Genomic DNA, 20867 nt, shown 5'->3' on the forward strand with positions numbered 1-20867 from the left:
CCAGTCTACTAGCTAGAAAGGTAAAGGTCTGGTAAACTATCCAGTCTACTAGCTAGAAAGGTAAAGGTCTGGTAAACTATCCAGTCTACTAGCTAGAAAGGTAAAGGTCTGGTAAACTATCCAGTCTACTAGCTAGAAAGGTCTGGTAAACTATCCAGTCTACTAGCTAGAAAGGTAAAGGTCTGGTAAACTATCCAGTATACTAGCTAGAAAGGTAAAGGTATGGTAAACTATCTAGTCTACTAGCTAGAAAGGTCTGGTAAACTATCCAGTCTACTAGCTAGAAAGGTAAAGGTCTGGTAAACTATCCAGTCTACTAGCTAGAAAGGTAAAGGTCTGGTAAACTATCCAGTCTACTAGCTAGAAAGGTCTGGTAAACTATCCAGTCTACTAGCTAGAAAGGTAAAGGTCTGGTAAACTATCCAGTCTACTAGCTAGAAAGGTAAAGGTCTGGTAAACTATCCAGTCTACTAGCTAGAAAGGTAAAGGTCTGGTAAACTATCTAGTCTACTAGCTAGAAAGGTCTGGTAAACTATCCAGTCTACTAGCTAGAAAGGTAAAGGTCTGGTAAACTATCCAGTCTACTAGCTAGAAAGGTAAAGGTCTGGTAAACTATCCAGTCTACTAGCTAGAAAGGTCTGGTAAACTATCCAGTCTACTAACTAGAAAGGTAAAGGTCTGGTAAACTATCCAGTATACTAGCTAGAAAGGTAAAGGTCTGGTAAACTATCCAGTCTACTAGCTAGAAAGGTAAAGGTCTGGTAAACTATCCAGTCTACTAGCTAGAAAGGTAAAGGTCTGGTAAACTATCCAGTCTACTAGCTAGAAAGGTAAAGGTCTGGTAAACTATCCAGTCTACTAGCTAGAAAGGTCTGGTAAACTATCCAGTCTACTAGCTAGAAAGGTCTGGTAAACTATCCAGTCTACTAGCTAGAAAGGTCTGGTAAACTATCCAGTCTACTAGCTAGAAAGGTAAAGGTCTGGTAAACTATCCAGTCTACTAGCTAGAAAGGTAAAGGTCTGGTAAACTATCCAGTCTACTAGCTAGAAAGGTAAAGGTCTGGTAAACTATCCAGTCTACTAGCTAGAAAGGTCTGGTAAACTATCCAGTCTACTAGCTAGAAAGGTCTGGTAAACTATCCAGTCTACTAGCTAGAAAGGTAAAGGTCTGGTAAACTATCCAGTCTACTAGCTAGAAAGGTAAAGGTCTGGTAAACTAGCTAGTCTACTAGCTAGAAAGGTCTGGTAAACTATCCAGTCTACTAGCTATAAAGGTAAAGGTCTGGTAAACTATCCAGTCTACTAGCTAGAAAGGTAAAGGTCTGGTAAACTATCCAGTCTACTAGCTAGAAAGGTCTGGTAAACTATCCAGTCTACTAGCTAGAAAGGTAAAGGTCTGGTAAACTATCCAGTATACTAGCTAGAAAGGTAAAGGTATGGTAAACTATCTAGTCTACTATCTAGAAAGGTCTGGTAAACTATCCAGTCTACTAGCTAGAAAGGTAAAGGTCTGGTAAACTATCCAGTCTACTAGCTAGAAAGGTAAAGGTCTGGTAAACTATCCAGTCTACTAGCTAGAAAGGTCTGGTAAACTATCCAGTCTACTAGCTAGAAAGGTAAAGGTCTGGTAAACTATCCAGTCTACTAGCTAGAAAGGTAAAGGTCTGGTAAACTATCCAGTCTACTAGCTAGAAAGGTAAAGGTCTGGTAAACTATCTAGTCTACTAGCTAGAAAGGTCTGGTAAACTATCCAGTCTACTAGCTAGAAAGGTAAAGGTCTGGTAAACTATCCAGTATACTAGCTAGAAAGGTAAAGGTATGGTAAACTATCTAGTCTACTAGCTAGAAAGGTCTGGTAAACTATCCAGTCTACTAGCTAGAAAGGTAAAGGTCTGGTAAACTATCCAGTCTACTAGCTAGAAAGGTAAAGGTCTGGTAAACTATCCAGTCTACTAGCTAGAAAGGTAAAGGTTTGGTAAACTATCCAGTCTACTAGCTAGAAAGGTCTGGTAAACTATCCAGTCTACTAGCTAGAAAGGTAAAGGTCTGGTAAACTATCCAGTATACTAGCTAGAAAGGTAAAGGTATGGTAAACTATCTAGTCTACTAGCTAGAAAGGTGTGGTAAACTATCCAGTCTACTAGCTAGAAAGGTAAAGGTCTGGTAAACTATCCAGTCTACTAGCTAGAAAGGTAAAGGTCTGGTAAACTATCCAGTCTACTAGCTAGAAAGGTCTGGTAAACTATCCAGTCTACTAGCTAGAAAGGTAAAGGTCTGGTAAACTATCCAGTCTACTAGCTAGAAAGGTAAAGGTCTGGTAAACTATCCAGTCTACTAGCTAGAAAGGTAAAGGTCTGGTAAACTATCCAGTCTACTAGCTAGAAAGGTCTGGTAAACTATCCAGTCTACTAGCTAGAAAGGTAAAGGTCTGGTAAACTATCCAGTATACTAGCTAGAAAGGTAAAGGTATGGTAAACTATCTAGTCTACTAGCTAGAAAGGTCTGGTAAACTATCCAGTCTACTAGCTAGAAAGGTAAAGGTCTGGTAAACTATCCAGTCTACTAGCTAGAAAGGTAAAGGTCTGGTAAACTATCCAGTCTACTAGCTAGAAAGGTCTGGTAAACTATCCAGTCTACTAGCTAGAAAGGTAAAGGTCTGGTAAACTATCCAGTATACTAGCTAGAAAGGTAAAGGTCTGGTAAACTATCCAGTCTACTAGCTAGAAAGGTAAAGGTCTGGTAAACTATCTAGTCTACTAGCTAGAAAGGTCTGGTAAACTATCCAGTCTACTAGCTAGAAAGGTAAAGGTCTGGTAAACTATCCAGTCTACTAGCTAGAAAGGTAAAGGTCTGGTAAACTATCCAGTCTACTAGCTAGAAAGGTCTGGTAAACTATCCAGTCTACTAACTAGAAAGGTAAAGGTCTGGTAAACTATCCAGTATACTAGCTAGAAAGGTAAAGGTATGGTAAACTATCTAGTCTACTAGCTAGAAAGGTCTGGTAAACTATCCAGTCTACTAGCTAGAAAGGTAAAGGTCTGGTAAACTATCCAGTCTACTAGCTAGAAAGGTAAAGGTCTGGTAAACTATCCAGTCTACTAGCTAGAAAGGTCTGGTAAACTATCCAGTCTACTAGCTAGAAAGGTAAAGGTCTGGTAAACTATCCAGTCTACTAGCTAGAAAGGTCTGGTAAACTATCCAGTCTACTAGCTAGAAAGGTCTGGTATACTATCCAGTCTACTAGCTAGAAAGGTCTGGTAAACTATCCAGTCTACTAGCTATAAAGGTAAAGGTCTGGTAAACTATCTAGTCTACTAGCTAGAAAGGTCTGGTAAACTATCCAGTCTACTAGCTAGAAAGGTAAAGGTCTGGTATACTATCCAGTCTACTAGCTAGAAAGGTCTGGTAAACTATCCAGTCTACTAGCTAGAAAGGTAAAGGTCTGGTAAACTATCCAGTCTACTAGCTAGAAAGGTAAAGGTCTGGTAAACTATCCAGTCTTCTAGCTAGAAAGGTCTGGTAAACTATCTAGTCTACTAGCTAGAAAGGTAAAGGTCTGGTATACTATCCAGTCTACTAGCTAGAAAGGTAAAGGTCTGGTAAACTATCCAGTCTACTAGCTAGAAAGGTCTGGTAAACTATCCAGTCTACTAGCTAGAAAGGTCTGGTAAACTATCCAGTCTACTAGCTAGAAAGGTCTGGTAAACTATCCAGTCTACTAGCTAGAAAGGTAAAGGTCTATTGGCAGCGTAGAGACATGATTTTGAAGATAGTTTTTCAGCAATTCTATAACGTTTTGCATGGGCCTGAGAGACACGGTTTCCGTTTTAAAGATCTTTTAATTCTATGCATTTTGCTTTGTCTAATCAATGGACCTTGAATGGTTTTGGGCCTTCCTATGCTCCTGACTGCCTATATTTGATTTGATTGTAAATTCTCATATATGGTATTATGTAATATATTTAGTTCAGTATGTTTACTGCATGCTTTCTATCATCTGGTCTTGGTTGTTTAAAGTTGAGACTGTTTTTCCATCCCCAAAAAGACCACTTAAACGGCCCGCCTTAGAATTTCTCTACAGAGGAACCCCTGTAATGACAAATTTCCTCCATTTTGAAGGGATAGTTTGAGATTTTGGCAATGAAGCCATTTATCTACTTCCCCAGAGTTGAATAAACAGGATAGCATGCTAACTGTTCCTGTAGACTTCAAGTCATTGCGCTAACACTAGTTAGCATTGGCTCGTGAAACTACCTCTTACCATTTTTATGTCTCTGCGTCCAGCATGAAGGAAGTTATCTACAATGGTACTGTGTTGTAGCTAGCTATATTCATAAAATAAATAACTTTTCACCTTAAAAAAAAATAGCCAATACGATTTTTCCCCCAAAAGTATTGAATAAACTGATGTACCTCCTGCAGTACCCCACAGACTTTGAGAACATTGGGCACACGGTGTTTAAGTGCAGAGCAGTGTACATGCACACTCCGGTTCAGTGGCATGTTTCAATACATTCAGGACCGAACCAAGCACATAGTATATACAGATGCCTCGCCTGTACAATGTTAGGGATAGGGGTCAGAGGTTAGGGTCAAAGGTTAGTGTAAGGTGATCATGTACTTTGGGTCTTTGATAAGCAGCCGGGTGATAAAGTCTTTGGCCAGGAGGCTGGTGCTGCTAAAGAACTCTTCATCGAAGGTGTAGTCCACCGCCGACACGTTAGCTAAAGTCTCCTGCTTATTCTCCCCCAAGAACGGCGATGCACCACTCAACCTGAGGGAGGGGAGAGGGAGGGAGGGAGAGAAAGAGGGAGGGAGGGAGAGAGGGAGAGAGGGAGAGAGGGAGAGAGGGAGAGAGGGAGAGAGGGAGAGAGGGAGAGAGGGAGAGAGGGAGAGAGAGAGAGAGAGAGAGAGAGAGAGAGAGAGAGAGGGAGGGTAGGAGAGAGTAGGGAGGGAGGGAGGGAGGGAGGGAGGGAGGGAGGGAGGGAAGGAAGGAAGGGGGAGGGGAGGGAGGGAAGGAAGGGGGAGGGGAGAGGGAGGGAGGGGAGAGGGAGAGAGCAGGGAGGAAGGAGGGAGGGAGGGGAGAGGGAGGGAGGGAGGGAGGGAGGGAGGGAGGGAGGGAGGAAGGGAGGGAGGGAGGGAAGGGGGAGGGGGAGGGGAGAGGAGAGAGCAGGGAGGGAGGGAGGGAGGGAGGGAGGGAGGGAGGGAGGGAGGGAGGGAGGGAGGGAAGGAAGGGGGAGGGGAGAGGGAGGGAGGGGAGAGAGCAGGGAGGAAGGAGGGAGGGGGAGAGAAAGAAAGATAGTGACATAGGGAGAGAAAGAAGTTGAGGTAGAGAGGTTTCCCACATACCATTTAGACTGAATAACGCTGTAAAAGGATTACAGTGTATGTTTGTTTCTCTGAATGTATAACAAAGAAGATGTTTTATAGATGTAGTTATGGACAGATATCTATCAGAGGAATTGTGAGTTATAAGTCAAACAGTTGGTCAGGTGTCAGGAATGTGAAGCACCAAAGTCTTTCTCTCTCACTCCATATCTGGGAAATCATCAAAATGGGAACGGTCCTTTCCAACATTTAAACGGTTGTGAAATAAGATGACCAGGCAAACGACTGCAATCAAACAATTAGCATAAATAGTCACACATTTACATGCTCGCTGGTAGTGATAATCATCTATAAACAACATTGACCAGTGAACTTTGGAAAGAAAAACGCAGTTCTGAACGTAGCTGCTGCTTTGCTCTCTCCCCTCTCTACTCTCTGTTGTCTCCAACTGAACGATCGGCCATGAAAAGCCAACTGACATTTACTCCTGAGGTGCTGACCTGTTGCACCCTCTACAACCACTGGTTATTATTTTACCCTGCTGGTCATCTATGAACGCTCGAACATCTTGTGGAACAGTCTGGCCTTACAGTGGCTTGCAAAAGTATTCACCCCCCTTGGCATTTTTCCTATTTTGTTGCCTTACAACCTGGAATTAAAATTGATTTTTTTAAAGGTTTGTATCATTTGATTTACACTACATACCTACCATGTTGTTTATTTTGAAACAAACAAGAAATAAGACAGAAAAACAGAAAACTTGAGTGTGCATAACTATTCACCCCACAAAGTCAATCCTTTGTAGACCCACTTTTTGCAGCAATTACATCTGCAAGTCTCTTGGTTGTATGTCTCTATAAGCTTGGCACGTCTAGCCACTGGGATTTTTGCCCATTCTTCAAGGCAAAACTGCTCCAGTTGGATGGGTAGGATGGGTTCCACTGGTGTACAGCAATCTTTAAGTCGTACCACAGATTCTCAATTGGATTGAGGTCTGGGTTTAAACTAGGCCATTCCAAGACATTTAAATGTTTCCCTTAAACCAATCAAGTGTTACTTTAGCAGTATGCTTAGGGTCATTGTCCTGCTGGAAGGTGAACGTCCCTCCCAGTCTCAAATATCTGGAAGACTGAAACAGGTTTCCCTCAAGAATTTTCCTGTATTTAGCTCCATCCATCCATCATTCCTTCATTTCTGACCAGTTTCTCAGTCCCTGCTGATGGATGGTGTTCTCGGGGGGATGAGAGTTGTTGGGTATGCGCCAGATAGTGTATCCCTTGATGGCCAAAAAGCTCAATTTTAGTCTCATCTGACCAGAGTACCTTCTTCCATATGTTTGGGGAGTCTCCCACATGCCTTTTGGCAAACACCAAACGTGTTCGCTTCCTCATTTCTGTAAGAAATGGCTTTCTTATGGCCACTCTTCTGTAAAGCCCAGCTCTGTAGAGTGTACGGCTTAAAGTGGTCCTATGGACAGATACTCCAATCTCAGCTGTGGAGCTTTGCAGGTCCTTCAGGGATAACTTTGGTCTCTTTGTTGCCTCTCTGATTAATGCCCTCCTTGCCTGGTCCGTGAGTTTTGGTGGGCGGCCCTCTCTTGGCAGGTTTGTTGTGGTGTCCTATTCTTTCCATGTTTTAATAATGGATGTAATGGTGCTCTGTGGGATGTTCAAAGTCTGATATTTTTTTATAACCCAACCCTGATCTGTACTTGTCCACAACTTTGTCCCTGACCTGTTTGGAGAGCTCCTTGGTCTTCATGGTGCCGTTTGCTTGGTGGTGCCCCTTGCTTAGTGGTATTGCGGACTCTGGGGCCGTTCAGATCATGTGACAGATCATGTGACACTTAAATAAAGTCCGCCTGTGTGCAATCTAACTAATTATGTTGCTTCTGAAGGTAATTGGTTGCACCAGATCTTATTTAGGGGCTTTGTAGCAAAGGGGGTGATAAGCCTGTCCTCCAGGACACCTACCCGATGTTACAGGAAGGCCAAAAGATCATCAAGGACAACAACCACCCGAGCCACTGCCTGTTCACCCCGCTATCATCCAGAAGGCGAGGCCAGTACAGGTGCATCAAAGCAGGGACCGAGAGACTGAAAAACAGCTTTTATCTCAATGCCATCAGACTGCTAAACAGCCATCTCCAGCACATCAGAGGCGGCTGCCTATAGACATAGATAAGAAATCACTGGCCACTTTAAGGAAATGCAACACTAGCCACTTTAATTATGTCTTCGTATCTTGCATTACTCATCTCATATATATATATAAACTGTTCTCTATACTATGCTATGGTATCTTAGTCACTTTAATTGTGTGTAAATACTGCATCCCCAATCTCAGATGTATATACTGTATTCTATACTACGTCACCCATCTCATATGTATATATGTATTCTATACTATGCCACTGTATCTTAGTCCAATACCCCTCTGACATAAACTCAGCAAAAAAAGAAACGTCTGTTTCCCATGCTTGGTCAATGAACCATACACAATTAATGAACATGCATCTGTGGAGCGGAACAGCTTACAGACAGTAGGAAATTAAGGTCACAGTTATGAAAACTTAGGACACTAACGAGGCCTTTCTACTGACTCTGAAAAACACCAAAAGAAAGATGTCCAGCATCCCTCTCCCATCTGCGTGAATGTGCCTTAGGCATGCTGCAAGGAGGCATGAGGACTGCAGATGTGGCCAGGGCAATAAATTGCAATGTCCGTACTGTGAGATGCCTAAGACAGCGCTACAGGGAGACAGGACGGGCAGCTGATCGTCCTCGCAGTGGCAGACCACGTGTAACAACACCTGCACAGGATCGGCACATCTGAACATCACACCTGCGGGACAGGTACATGATGGCAACAACTGTCCGAGTTATACCAGGAACGCACAATCCCCTCCATCAGTGCTCAGACTGTCCGCAATAGGCTGAGAGAGGCTGGACTGAGGGCTTGTAGGCAGGTCCTCACCAGACATCACCGGCAACAACGTCGCCTATAGGCATAAACCCACAGTTGCTGAACCAGACAGGACTGGCAAAAAAGTGCTCTTCACTGACGAGTCACGGTTTTGTCTCACCAGGGGTGATGGTCAAATTTGCGTTAATTGTTGAAGGAATGAGCATTACACCGAGGCCTGTACTCTGGAGCGGGATCGATTTGGAGGTGGAGGGTCCGTCATGGTCTACAGCGGTATGTCACAGCATCATCGGACTGAGCTTGTTGTCATTGCAGGTAATCTCAACGCTGTGCATTACAGGGAAGACATCCTCCTCCCTCATGTGGTACCCTTCCTGCAGGCTCATCCTGACATGACCCTCCAGCATGACAATGCCACCAGCCATACTGCTCGTTCTATGTGTGAATTCCTGCAAGACAGGAATGTCAGTGTTCTGCCATGGCCAGCGAAGACCCCGGATCTCAATCCCATTGAGCACGTCTGGGACCTGTTGCATCGGAGGGTGAAGGCTAGGGCCATTCCCCTCAGAAATGTCCAGGAACTTGCAGGTGCCTTGGTGGAAGAGTGGGGTAACATCTCACAGCAATAACTGGCAAATCTGGTGAAGTCCATGAGGAGGAGATGCACTGCAGTACTTAATGCAGCTGGTGGCCACACTAGATACTGACTGTTACTTTTGATTTTAACCCCCCCCCCCCCCCCTGTTGTTCAGGGACACATTATTCCATTTCTGTTAGTCACACGGCTGTGGAACTTGTTCAGTTTATGTCTCAGTTGTTGAATCTTGTTATGTTCATACACATATTTACACAAGTGAGAGGACGTTTATTTTTTTGCTTAGTTTATATGCACCACTTTTCCGTTGTTCATTTAGACTTTTTTGAAACAAGTTATTTTTCCATGTTCATTACATGAAATCCAAATAAGAATCCATTTAAATAACAGGTTGTAACAAAATAGGAAAAATGCCAAGGGGGGGTGAATACTTTTGCAAGGCGCTGTAAATACTCTAATAATCTCCACCCGGCACAGCCAGAAGAGGACTGGCCACCCCTCAGAGCCTGGTACCCCTCCACCCGGCACAGCCAGAAGAGGACTGGCCACCCCTCAGAGCCTGGTACCCCTCCACCCGGCACAGCCAGAAGAGGACTGGCCACCCCTCAGAGCCTGGTTCCTCTCTAGGTTTATAATCTCCACCCGGCACAGCCAGAAGAGGACTGGCCACCCCTCAGAGCCTGGTTCCTCTCTAGGTTTCTTCCTAGGTTTTGGCCTTTCTAGGGAGTTTTTCCTAGCCACCGTGCTTCTACATCTGCATTGCTTGCTGTTTGGGGTTTTAGGCTGGGTTTCTGTACAGCACTTTGTGACATCAGCTGATGTAAGAACGGCTTGATAAATACATTTGATTGAAATATATGCATTAATATGTTAATATATATATTTTTATGAATATCAAATCCTTCTTGATTGGTCACGTCCACAGGATACACCATGGGTACAGTGACATGATTGGTTGCATTCGTCAACAATGCAGTTATACAAAGAAATACAGACAAGATTTTAAAAAAGACACTAAATACAAGATCAATATCAGGACCGATCACTGAAAGGGATACTGGTGACAGTTTGGTGTAATACATGAAGCTGTTCATTCGTCAGTAGGATTGTTGTACTTACAGAATATAGGTGATCACTCCGACACTCCTGTAACAACAGAGGAATGTGGATTATTACGCAACAGACATATAGAGATAAAAACACAGAGTCAACAAAACAATAGGAACACTGTCCTAATATGGAGTTACACCCCCTTTTCCCTCCTCAGAAGAGTCTTTATTCATCGGGGGACTCTACAATGTGTCAAGTGTTCCTTTGGGTGGTGGACCATTCTTTATACACACAACAAAACAGCAGTGTTGCAATTCTTGTGCTTCTCAGTATGTATCAAGATATATCCACCACCCAAAAGACCATCCAGACAACTTGAAACAGCTGTGGGAAGCATTGGAGTCAACATGGGCCAGCATCCCTGTGGAACGCTTTGGACACCTTGTAGAGTCCATGTCCCGACAAAATGAGACTGTTCTGGGAGAAAAGGGGAGGGGGTGCAACTCAATATTAGGAAGGGGTTCCTAATGTTTTGTATACTCAGTGCATGTATGCACGTGTGTGTTTATGTATATATACATACACTGTCTAAATATAAAGTACATCTGTCTCTCACCACATGTCTGCCTCCAGGCCGAGCGGTTCATAGTTGACTACCTCTGGAGCTGTAAGAGTTAATAAAACACACTATTAAGCCAAAAACACTGAGCCTAGAATGTAGGGTATTGTGTGTGTGTGTGTGTGTGTGTGTATGTATATATATATATATATATATATATACATACACTACCATTCAGAAGTTTGGGGTCACTTAGAAATGTCCTTGTTTTTGTCCATTAAAATAGCATCAAATTGATCAGAAATACAGTGTAGACATTGTTAATGTTGTAAATGACTATTGTAGGTGAAAACGGCTGATCCATTTTTTATGGAATATCTACATAGGCGTACAGAGGCCCATTATCAGCAACCATCACTCCTGTGTTCCAATGGCACGTTGTGTTAGCTAATCCAAGTTTATCATTTAAAAGGCTAATTGATCATTAGAAAACCCTTTTGCAATTATGTTAGCACAGCTGAAAACTGTTGTCCTGATTAAAGAAGCAATAAAACTAGTTGAGTATCTGGAGCATCAGCATTTGTGGGTTCGATTACAGGCTCAAAATGGCCAGAAACAAAGACCTTTCTTCTGAAACTCATCAGTCTATTCTTGTTCTGAAAAATGAAGGCTATTCCGTGCAAGAAATTGCCAAGAAGATCTCGCACAACGCTGTTAACTAGTCCCTTCACAGAACAGTGCAAACTGGCTCTAACCAGAATAGAAAGAGTAGAGGGAGGCCTCGGTGCACAACTGAGCAAGAGGACAAGTATATTAGAGAATCTAGTATGAGAAACAGACACCTCACAAGTCCTCAACTGGGAACTTCATTAAATAGTACCCGCAAAACACCAGTCTCCGCAAAGAAAAATCCATATCCATATCTCAGACTGGCCAATAAAAATGAAATATTAAGATGGGCAAAAGAACACAGACTGGACAGAGGAAGATTGGAAAAAAAGTGTAATGAATAGACAAATCTATGTTTGATACAAAGAACAACATTCGTGAGACGCAAAAAAATTGAAAAGATGCTGGAGGAGTGAACCATCTGTCAAGCATGGTGGAGGAAATGTGATGGTCTGGGGGTGCTTTGTTGGTGGTAAAGTGGGAGATTTGTACAGGGTAAAAGGGATCTTAAAGAAGGAAGGCCATCACTCCATTTTGCAACGCCATGCCATACCCTGTGGACGGCGATTAATTGGAGCCAATTTCCTCCTACAACAGGACAATGACCCAGAGCACAGCTCCAAACTATGCAAGAACTATTTAGGGAAGAAGCAGTCAGCTGGTATTCTGTCTATAATGGAGTGGCCAGCACAGTCACCGGATCTCAACCCTATTGAGCTGTTGTGGGAGAAGTATGACCATAAGAAGTGCCCATCAAGCCAATCCAACTTGTGGGAGGTTCTTCAGGAAACATGGGGTGAAGAGTTACCTCAACAAATTGACAACTAGAATGCCAAAGGTCTGCAAGGCTGTAATTGCTGCAAATGGAGGATTCTTTGACGAAAGTTTGAAGGACACAATTATTATTTCAATTAAAAATCATTATTTATAACCTTGTTATAAATCATTATTTATAAACATTATGGCTATATCTCCTATTAATTTTGCAACTCATTTCATCAAATCAAATGTATTTATATAGTCAGTTGATATCAGCTGATATTTTTATTATTTTTTTTTAACCTTTATTTTACCAGGCAAGTCAGTTAAGAACAAATTCTTATTTTCAATGACGACCTGGGAACAGTGGGTTCAGGGGCAGGGGAACTGCCTGTTCAGGGGCAGAACGACAGATTTGTACCTTGTCAGCTCGGGGGTTTGAACTCGCAACCTTCCGGTTACTAGTCCAACGCTCTGACCACTAGGCTACCCTGCCGCCCCATATCTCAAAGTGCTGTACAGAAACCCAGCCTAAAACCCCAAACAGCAAGCAATGGAGCACGTATGTTTTTCATGTATGTTTTCATGGAGAACAAAGACATTTCTAAGTGACCCCAAACCTTTGAACAGTAGTATATATATATATATATTCACAACACAACAAGGGTATTTGATGTTAAACTGATCTGATTCGCTGGTCAAACGATGAACATAACACACTACACACACACACGGCTGTGGTGCACTTGGTTCGCCGGATAGACTGACCTACAAATTCCGGGGTGCCAAAGATGTTTTTGAAATCATTGCCAAAATCGATCTTGTGTGCCAGACCGAAGTCGATGAGCTTGATGCGAGGATGGGCCACAGCTCTGTTCAGTAACATAATGTTCTCTGGCTAGAGAGGGAGAGAGAGAGGGGAGGAAGGGGCATTAAACATGGAAATAACATCCCATAATGTAAAGCCTATCTAGGAACCAGCAAGAGAGAGATGGTGTTAGAGAGAGAGAGAGAGAGAGAGCGAGAGAGAGAGAGAGAGAGAGAGAGATGGTGTGAGAGAGAGAGATGGTGTGAGAGAGAGAGATGGTGTGAGAGAGAGAGATGGTGTGAGAGAGAGAGAGAGATGGTGTGAGAGAGAGAGAGAGCGAGAGAGAGCGAGAGAGAGCGAGCGAGAGAGAGCGAGAGCGAGCGAGAGAGAGAGAGCGAGAGAGAGAGAGAGAGAGAGAGGGAGAGAGCGAGAGAGAGAGAACGAGAGCGAGAGAGAGCGAGAGAGAGAGAGCGAGAGCAAGAGAGAGCGAGAGCAAGAGAGAGAGAGCGAGAGAGCGAGAGAGAGAGCAAGAGCCTACATTCCAGAGCCACAATGCCTCCTTCAGCAGACTATCTTGACTCCTGACTTAATCCTTTAAAAGCTCTTTAGACCAGCAGGTTAAAGAATGAATGGCTGATAGACTGGGAACAGAAGAGACAGGAGTGTAATCAGATTGAATGAATGGCTGATAGACTGGGAACAGAAGAGACAGGAGTGGAATCAGATTGAATGAATGGCTGATAGACTGGGAACAGGAGTGGAATCAGATTGAATGAATGGCTGATAGACTGGGAACAGAAGAGACAGCAGTGGGATCAGATTGCATGAATGGCTGATAGACTGGGAACAGGAGTGGAATCAGATTGAATGAATGGCTGATAGACTGGGAACAGGTGTGTAATCAGATTGAATGAATGGCTGATAGACTGGGAACAGAAGAGACAGCAGTGGAATCAGATTGAATGAATGGCTGATAGACTGGGAACAGGAGTGGAATCAGATTGAATGAATGGCTGATAGACTGGGAACAGAAGAGACAGGAGTGGAATCAGATTGAATGAATGGCTGATAGACTGGGAACAGAAGAGACAGGAGTGGAATCAGATTGAATGAATGGCTGATAGACTGGGAACAGAAGAGACAGCAGTGGAATCAGATTGAATGAATGGCTGATAGACTGGGAACAGGAGTGGAATCAGATTGAATGAATGGCTGATAGACTGGGAACAGAAGAGACAGGAGTGGAATCAGATTGAATGAATGGCTGATAGACTGGGAACAGAAGAGACAGCAGTGGAATCAGATTGAATGTATGAGTAATATGTGTAGTGGTATGTAGTATGTGGGAGTAGTGTATCTGATATGAGTTGTATGTTTAGTATATGTATGAATAATATGTGTAGTGGTATGTAGTATTATATAGTATTTGTAGTATATGTAGTATTATATATTATGCATAGTATTATACAGTATGTGTAGCACGAGTAGTATTATATAGTATGTGTAGTATTATATAGTATGTGCAGTATATGTAGTATGTGACGTATATGTAGTATTATATAGTATGTGTAGCATGAGTAGTTTTATATAGTATGTGTAGTATTATATAGTGCGTGTAGCATGAGTAGTATTATATAGTATGTGTAGTATTATATAGTATGTGTAGTGTGGGTAATATGTATGAGGAGTGCATCTGATAAAGCTAGTAGTATGCAGTATGTGTAGTATGAGTTGTATGTATAGTATTAGGTAATATGAATAGTATACCTGGTTTGGGTAGTATGAGTAGTATTACAATATAAGTAGTAGTATGAAGTATGTGTAATATATACAGTATGTGTAGCATAAGTAGTATTATATAGTATGTGTAGTATTATATAGTATGTGCAGTATATGTAGTATGTGTCGTAAGTGTAGTATTATACAGTATGTGTAGCATGAGTAGTATTATATAGTATGTGTAGTATTACATAGTGCGTGTAGCATGAGTAGTATTATATAGTATGTGTAGTATTATATAGTATGTGTAGTGTGGGTAATATGTATGGGGAGTGCATCTGATAAAGCTAGTAGTATGCAGTATGTGTAGTATGAGTTGTATGTATAGTATTAGGTAATATGAATAGTATACCTGGTTTGGGTAGTATGAGTAGTATTACAATATAAGTAGTAGTATGAAGTATGTGTAATATATACAGTATGATGCAGTATGAGTAGTATATGTCTTGTTGTGAGAGTAGTATGTGAAGTAGTACGTGTAGCATATGTTGTATTATGTAGCATGTGTAATATGAGTAGTATTACGTAGTGTGTTTAATTTGTGTAATATAAGTAGTATTCAGCAGTATGTGTAGCATTGTAGCATGTGCAATATGTGTAGTATGTATAGTATTATGCAGTATGTGTAGTATGAGTTGTATGTATAGTAGTATGTAATATGAAATGTATGCCTGGTTTGGGTAGTATGAGTAGTATTACAGTATAAGTAGTATTATGTAGAATGAGTAGAATGACTGGTATTATGTCGTATGTGCAGTATGAGTAGTATTATGTCTTGTAGTAAGAGTAGTATGTGTAGTACATGTTGTATTATGTAGCATGTGTAATATGAGTAGTATTACGTAGTATGTTTAATTTGTGTAATATGAGTAGTATTCAGCAGTATGTGTAGCATTGTAGCATGTGTAATATATGTAGTATGTATAGTATTATGTAGCATGTGTAGTATTATGTAGTATGTATAGTATTATGTAGCATGTGTAATATATGTAGTATGTATAGTATTATGTAGCATGTGTAGTATTATGTAGTATGAGTAGTATGATGTAGTATGAGTAGTATGTGTAATATGGTGTATGAGTAGTATGAGTATGAGTAGTAGTATGTAATATGTGTAATATGAGTACAGTACAGTAATTTGAGTAGTGTTCAGTAGTATTATTAGTATTTAGTAATATGAGTAGTATTCAGTAGTATTATATAGTATGTGTAGTATTATATAGTATGTGTAATATTCAGTAATATGAGTAGTAGTATTACGTAGTATCACTAGTAGTATTACGTAGCATGCATAGTATTATGTAGTATGTAGTATTATGTAGTATGACTAGCATGACATAGCATGAGTAGTATTATGTTGTATGAGTAGTATGTTGTATGAGTAGTAGAGTGTGTAGTACGAATAGTATTATATAGCATGATATAGTTTTATGTAGTATTATGTAGTATGAGTAGTATTATGTAGCATGCATAGTATTATATAGCATGAGTAGTATTACGGTGTATGAGTAGTATTGTGTAGTATGAGTAGTATTATATAGCATGCGTGTGATTACGTAGTATTACGTAGTATGATTGGTAGTATGTATTATGTGTAGTATTATATGGTATTACGTAGTATGAGTAGTATTATGTTTTTCGAGTAGTATTATGTTGTACGAGTAGTATTATGTTGTACGAGTAGTATTATGTTGTATGAGTAGCAGAGTGTGTTGTGTGAGTAGTATTATATAGCATGAGTAATATTATGTAGCATGATTAGTTTTATGTAGTATGTGTAGTATGAGTAGAATTATGTAGTATGAGTAGTATTATGATGTATGAGTAGTATTATGTTGTATGTGTAGTAGAGTGTGTAGTATGAGTAATATTATATAGCATGAATTGTTTTATGTAGTATTATGTAGTATGTGTAGTATTATATAGTATGAGTAGTCTTATGTAGTATGTGTAGTATTATGTAGTATGAGTAGGATTATATAGTACGAGTAGAATTATGCGTAGCATGAGTTGTATTATGTAGTATGAGTAGTACTATATAGTATGAGTAGTATGAACAGTATTGTGTTATGTAGTATGTGCAGTATTATGTAGTAGAGTGTAGTGTGTGTAGTATGTATAGTAGAAGGTGTAGTATGAGTAGTGTTATGTAGCGGAGTAGTATTATGTAGTATGAGTAGTACTATATAGTATGAGTAGTGTGTGTGGTATGAACAGTATTATGTTACGTAGTACGTGCAGTATTATGTAGTATAGTGAAGTGTGTGTAGTATGTATAGTAGAAGGTGTAGTATGAGTAGTGTTATGTCGCAGAGTAGTATGAGTAGTATAGTATGCATAGTATAATGTGTAGTATTAGGCAGTATGATGTAGAATGTGTAGTATGAATAGTAGTGTATAGTATTATGTAGCATGTGTAGTATGAGTAGTCTTATGTAGTATGTATAGTAGAATGTGTAGTATGTGTAGTATTATGTAGTATGAATATTATTGTGTAGTATTATGTAATATGTGTAGTATGAACATTATTGTGTAGTATTATGTAGTATGTGTAGTATGAGCATGATTGTGTAGTATTATGTAATATGTGTAGTATGAACATTATTGTGTAGTATTATGTACTATGTGTAGTATGGACATTATTGTGTAGTATTATGTAGTATGTGTAGTATGCGTAGTATTATGTAGTATGAGTTGTATGGTGTAGTATTACGTAGTATGTAGAGTAGAATGTGTAGTATGAGAAGTATGAGTAGTATTATGCAATATGTGTAGTAGAGCAGTATTATGTAGGGTAGTATGTGTAGTATTAGTAGTTTGTGTAATTTGGGGATCATGTGACTGAAGCTGTCCTATAGTGTAGACCATGTTCATTCTTGAGTTTTTGGGGAAGCATGTTTAAATGATCACACTAAAACAAATGGGACATTTTGCAACACTGATTTGGAATTGAACTGATCAGAGCCCTGATGTCGTCCACCAACTAACAACCGGATGTTCCGGCTGGAGACAGGCCAGAGTGTGATAAAAGCTCTGCCATTGATTAGTTGTGTCTGGTTTCAGTGCAGAGCAGAGTGGAGAGGACAGAACACATCACTGGAGTGGCCCTTGTAGCTGTGTGTGTGTGTGTGTGTGTGTGTATGTATGTGTACCTTGAGGTCAAAGGGTGTGTATGTGTACCTTGAGGTCAAAGGGTGTGTATGTGTACCTTGAGGTCAAATGGTGTGTATGTGTACCTTGAGGTCAAAGGGTGTGTATGTGTACCTTGAGGTCAAAGGGTGTGTACGTGTACCTTGAGGTCAAAGGGTGTGTACGTGTACCTTGAGGTCAAAGTGTGCAATGTGTTTGGAGTGTAGGTAGTGGACTCCGTCCAGAATCTGTTTGAGGAACTCAGTAGCCTCCTCTTCTGTTAGGGACTCCTTCTCTGCTAGCAAATTAAACAGTTCTCCACCAGCCACCCTAGAGGAGAGGAGGAGGAGAGGAGATCTTAGACAATACCTAATGTAGATACAATAAGCTAACAGCAGGCACTTCTATCAACCTAAGGCTTACTTCAGCCAATACCAACGAGTGGGTAACAACACATCAGTGCCATGAAGACAACCCTTCACCAGAGTCTAGAGAGATGGAGGCCATGAAGACAACCCTTCACCAGAGTCTAGAGAGATGGAGGCCATGAAGACAACCCTTCACCAGAGTCTAGAGAGATGGAGGCCATGAGGACAACCCTTCACCAGAGTCTAGAGAGATGGAGGCCATGAAGACAACCCTTCACCAGAGTCTAAAGAGATGGAGGCCATGAAGACAACCCTTCACCAGAGTCTAAAGAGATGGAGGCCATGAAGACAGAGATGGAGGCCATGAAGACAACCCTTCAGAGTCTAGAGAGATGGAGGCCATGAAGACAACCCTTCACCAGAGTCTAGAGAGATGGAGGCCATGAAGACAACCCTTCACCAGAGTCTAAAGAGATGGAGGCCATGAAGACAACCCTTCACCAGAGTCTAGAGAGATGGAGGCCATGAAGACAACCCTTCACCAGACAACCCTTCACCAGACAACCCTTCACCAGACAACCCTTCACCAGAGTCTAGAGATGGAGGCCATGAAGACAACCCTTCACCAGAGTCTAGAGAGATGGAGTTCATGAAGACAACCCTTCAGAGTCTAAAGAGATGGAGGCCATGAAGACAACCCTTCACCAGAGTCTAGAGAGATGGAGGCCATGAAGACAACCCTTCACCAGAGTCTAAAGAGATGGAGGCCATGAAGACAACCCTTCACCAGAGTCTAGAGAGATGGAGGCCATGAAAACAACCCTTCACCAGTCTAAAGAGATGGAGGCCATGAAGACAACCCTTCACCAGAGTCTAGAGAGATGGAGGCCATGAAGACAACCCTTCACCAGAGTCTAAAGAGATGGAGGCCATGAAGACAACCCTTCACCAGAGTCTAGAGAGATGGAGGCCATGAAGACAACCCTTCACCAGAGTCTAGAGAGATGGAGGCCATGAAGACAACCCTTCACCAGAGTCTAGAGAGATGGTGGCCATGAGGACAACCCTTCACCAGAGTCTAGAGAGATGGAGGCCATGAAGACAACCCTTCACCAGAGTCTAAAGAGATGGAGGCCATGAAGACAACCCTTCACCAGAGTCTAGAGAGATGGAGGCCATGAGGACAACCCTTCACCAGAGTCTAGAGAGATGGAGGCCATGAAGACAACCCTTCACCAGAGTCTAGAGAGATGGAGGCCATGAAGACAACCCTTCACCAGAGTCTAAAGAGATGGAGGCCATGAAGACAACCCTTCAGAGTCTAGAGAGATGGAGGCCATGAAGACAACCCTTCACCAGAGTCTAAAGAGATGGAGGCCATGAAGACAACCCTTCACCAGAGTCTAAAGAGATGGAGGCCATGAAGACAACCCTTCACCAGAGTGTACACTGGAATATATTACCTTTGGCACAGTTTATTTGACACATATATTGCCTTTTTATAAAACATTAGCGAATCACTGAGTAATGATTCAGTGAAGTGGCACTACTTGGGTCCTGGTCAAAAGGACCTAGGGCTCCATTTGGGATGACGACATGGTGCTCTCAGACTGGTAGCTGATATAGCAGGTCACTGTAATGACTACATTGTTGATGTTTTCCACCCTAAAAAAAAAATCCCTTGTTTATGTCTTTCCTCTGAGGATGGAAACAGGGAACAGGAGGTAGCAGCCAACTGCAGAGGAAGCTGTGACAGGATAATAACACACTCAGCCAATCACAACACAGCGTTCAGTCACTTGACCACAAGTTGCCAAAACAACCTGTTTTTTTTTTGTTTTACGCTGGAACAGACTGGATATAGGGACTGGGTATAGGGACTGGGCATAGGGACTGGATATAGGGACTGGATATAGGGACTGGGTATAGGGACTGGGTATGGGACTGGGTATAGGGACTGGATATAGGGACTGGATATAGGGAACGCGTATAGGGACTGGGTATAGGGAACGCGTATAGGGACTGGATATAGGGACTGGGTATAGGGACTGGATATAGGGACTGGATATAGGGACTGGGTATAGGGACTGGGTATAGGGACTGGGTATAGGGACTGGGTATAGGGACTGGATATAGGGACTGGATATAGGGACTGGATATAGGGACTGGGTATAGGGACTGGGTTTAGGGACTGGGTATAGGGACTGGGTATAGGGACTGGATATAGGGACTGGGTATAGGGACTGGGTATAGGGACTGGGTATAGGGACTGGGTATAGGGACTGGATATGGGGACTGGGTATAGGGACTGGGTATAGGGACTGGGTATAGGGACTGGATATAAAACATTGGAAAGATTGGGACATGTTGCACAGGATCAATGGCATCAGTTTGACCCGTTTTAAGGAAAGGAAAAGCTGAGAAAACGATGAAACACGTTTCTGATAAGACTTCAGTTGGTCTTGGGTGCATTATGTGGTTGAAATACTGTCTACTTGGATAACAGTGTCAAAGATAACAAGTTACACACACTTTCTCAAGAGATTATCTTGGTAGAAGCCCTGGTAGAAACACCACCTTCCATTGGTCTTTGGCACAGCGTATTGTAGTGGTACTGATGTGGTAACATCATTCACAGTGCTTAGCTATGACCTGTAATGGATTCTTCAAGCCAGAGAGTCCAGGTTAAAGCAGCCCCAACCATAACACTAGTTCACAAACTGGTTCTGATGAGAAAGCACTCCTAACTATGGCCTCAACCTTGATCTGTAACCAGTCTGGTCATTGGTTGTTGGGCGTCAAGAGGTCAGGGCGTCAGGGGGTCGGGCATCAGGCGTCAGGGGGTCGGGCGTCAGGGGGTCGGGCGTCAGAGGGGTCAGGGCGTCAGGGGGTCAGGCG

The 20867-nt window shown here is 42.0% G+C and overlaps 1 protein-coding gene across 3 annotated transcripts in view; it reads right to left on the reverse strand.

Annotated features, from left to right (window-relative positions):
- The window catches only part of dapk1 (death-associated protein kinase 1), a 206557-nt gene that overhangs the window by 107634 nt on the left and 78056 nt on the right, over positions 1–20867 (reverse strand). For all 3 annotated transcript variants that reach the window (XM_036936598.1, XM_036936596.1, XM_036936597.1), the window contains 5 exons: positions 17793–17931; positions 12654–12783; positions 10515–10563; positions 9968–9994; positions 4622–4774 (listed from right to left, as the gene is read on the reverse strand). In XM_036936598.1, the coding sequence (XP_036792493.1) occupies positions 4622–4774; positions 9968–9994; positions 10515–10563; positions 12654–12783; positions 17793–17931 (498 nt within the window). The remainder of the gene's footprint in view (positions 1–4621; positions 4775–9967; positions 9995–10514; positions 10564–12653; positions 12784–17792; positions 17932–20867) is intronic.

This window comes from Oncorhynchus mykiss, chromosome 11, assembly GCF_013265735.2.
Source record: "Oncorhynchus mykiss isolate Arlee chromosome 11, USDA_OmykA_1.1, whole genome shotgun sequence".
In the NCBI taxonomy this organism is placed as follows: domain Eukaryota; kingdom Metazoa; phylum Chordata; class Actinopteri; order Salmoniformes; family Salmonidae; genus Oncorhynchus; species Oncorhynchus mykiss.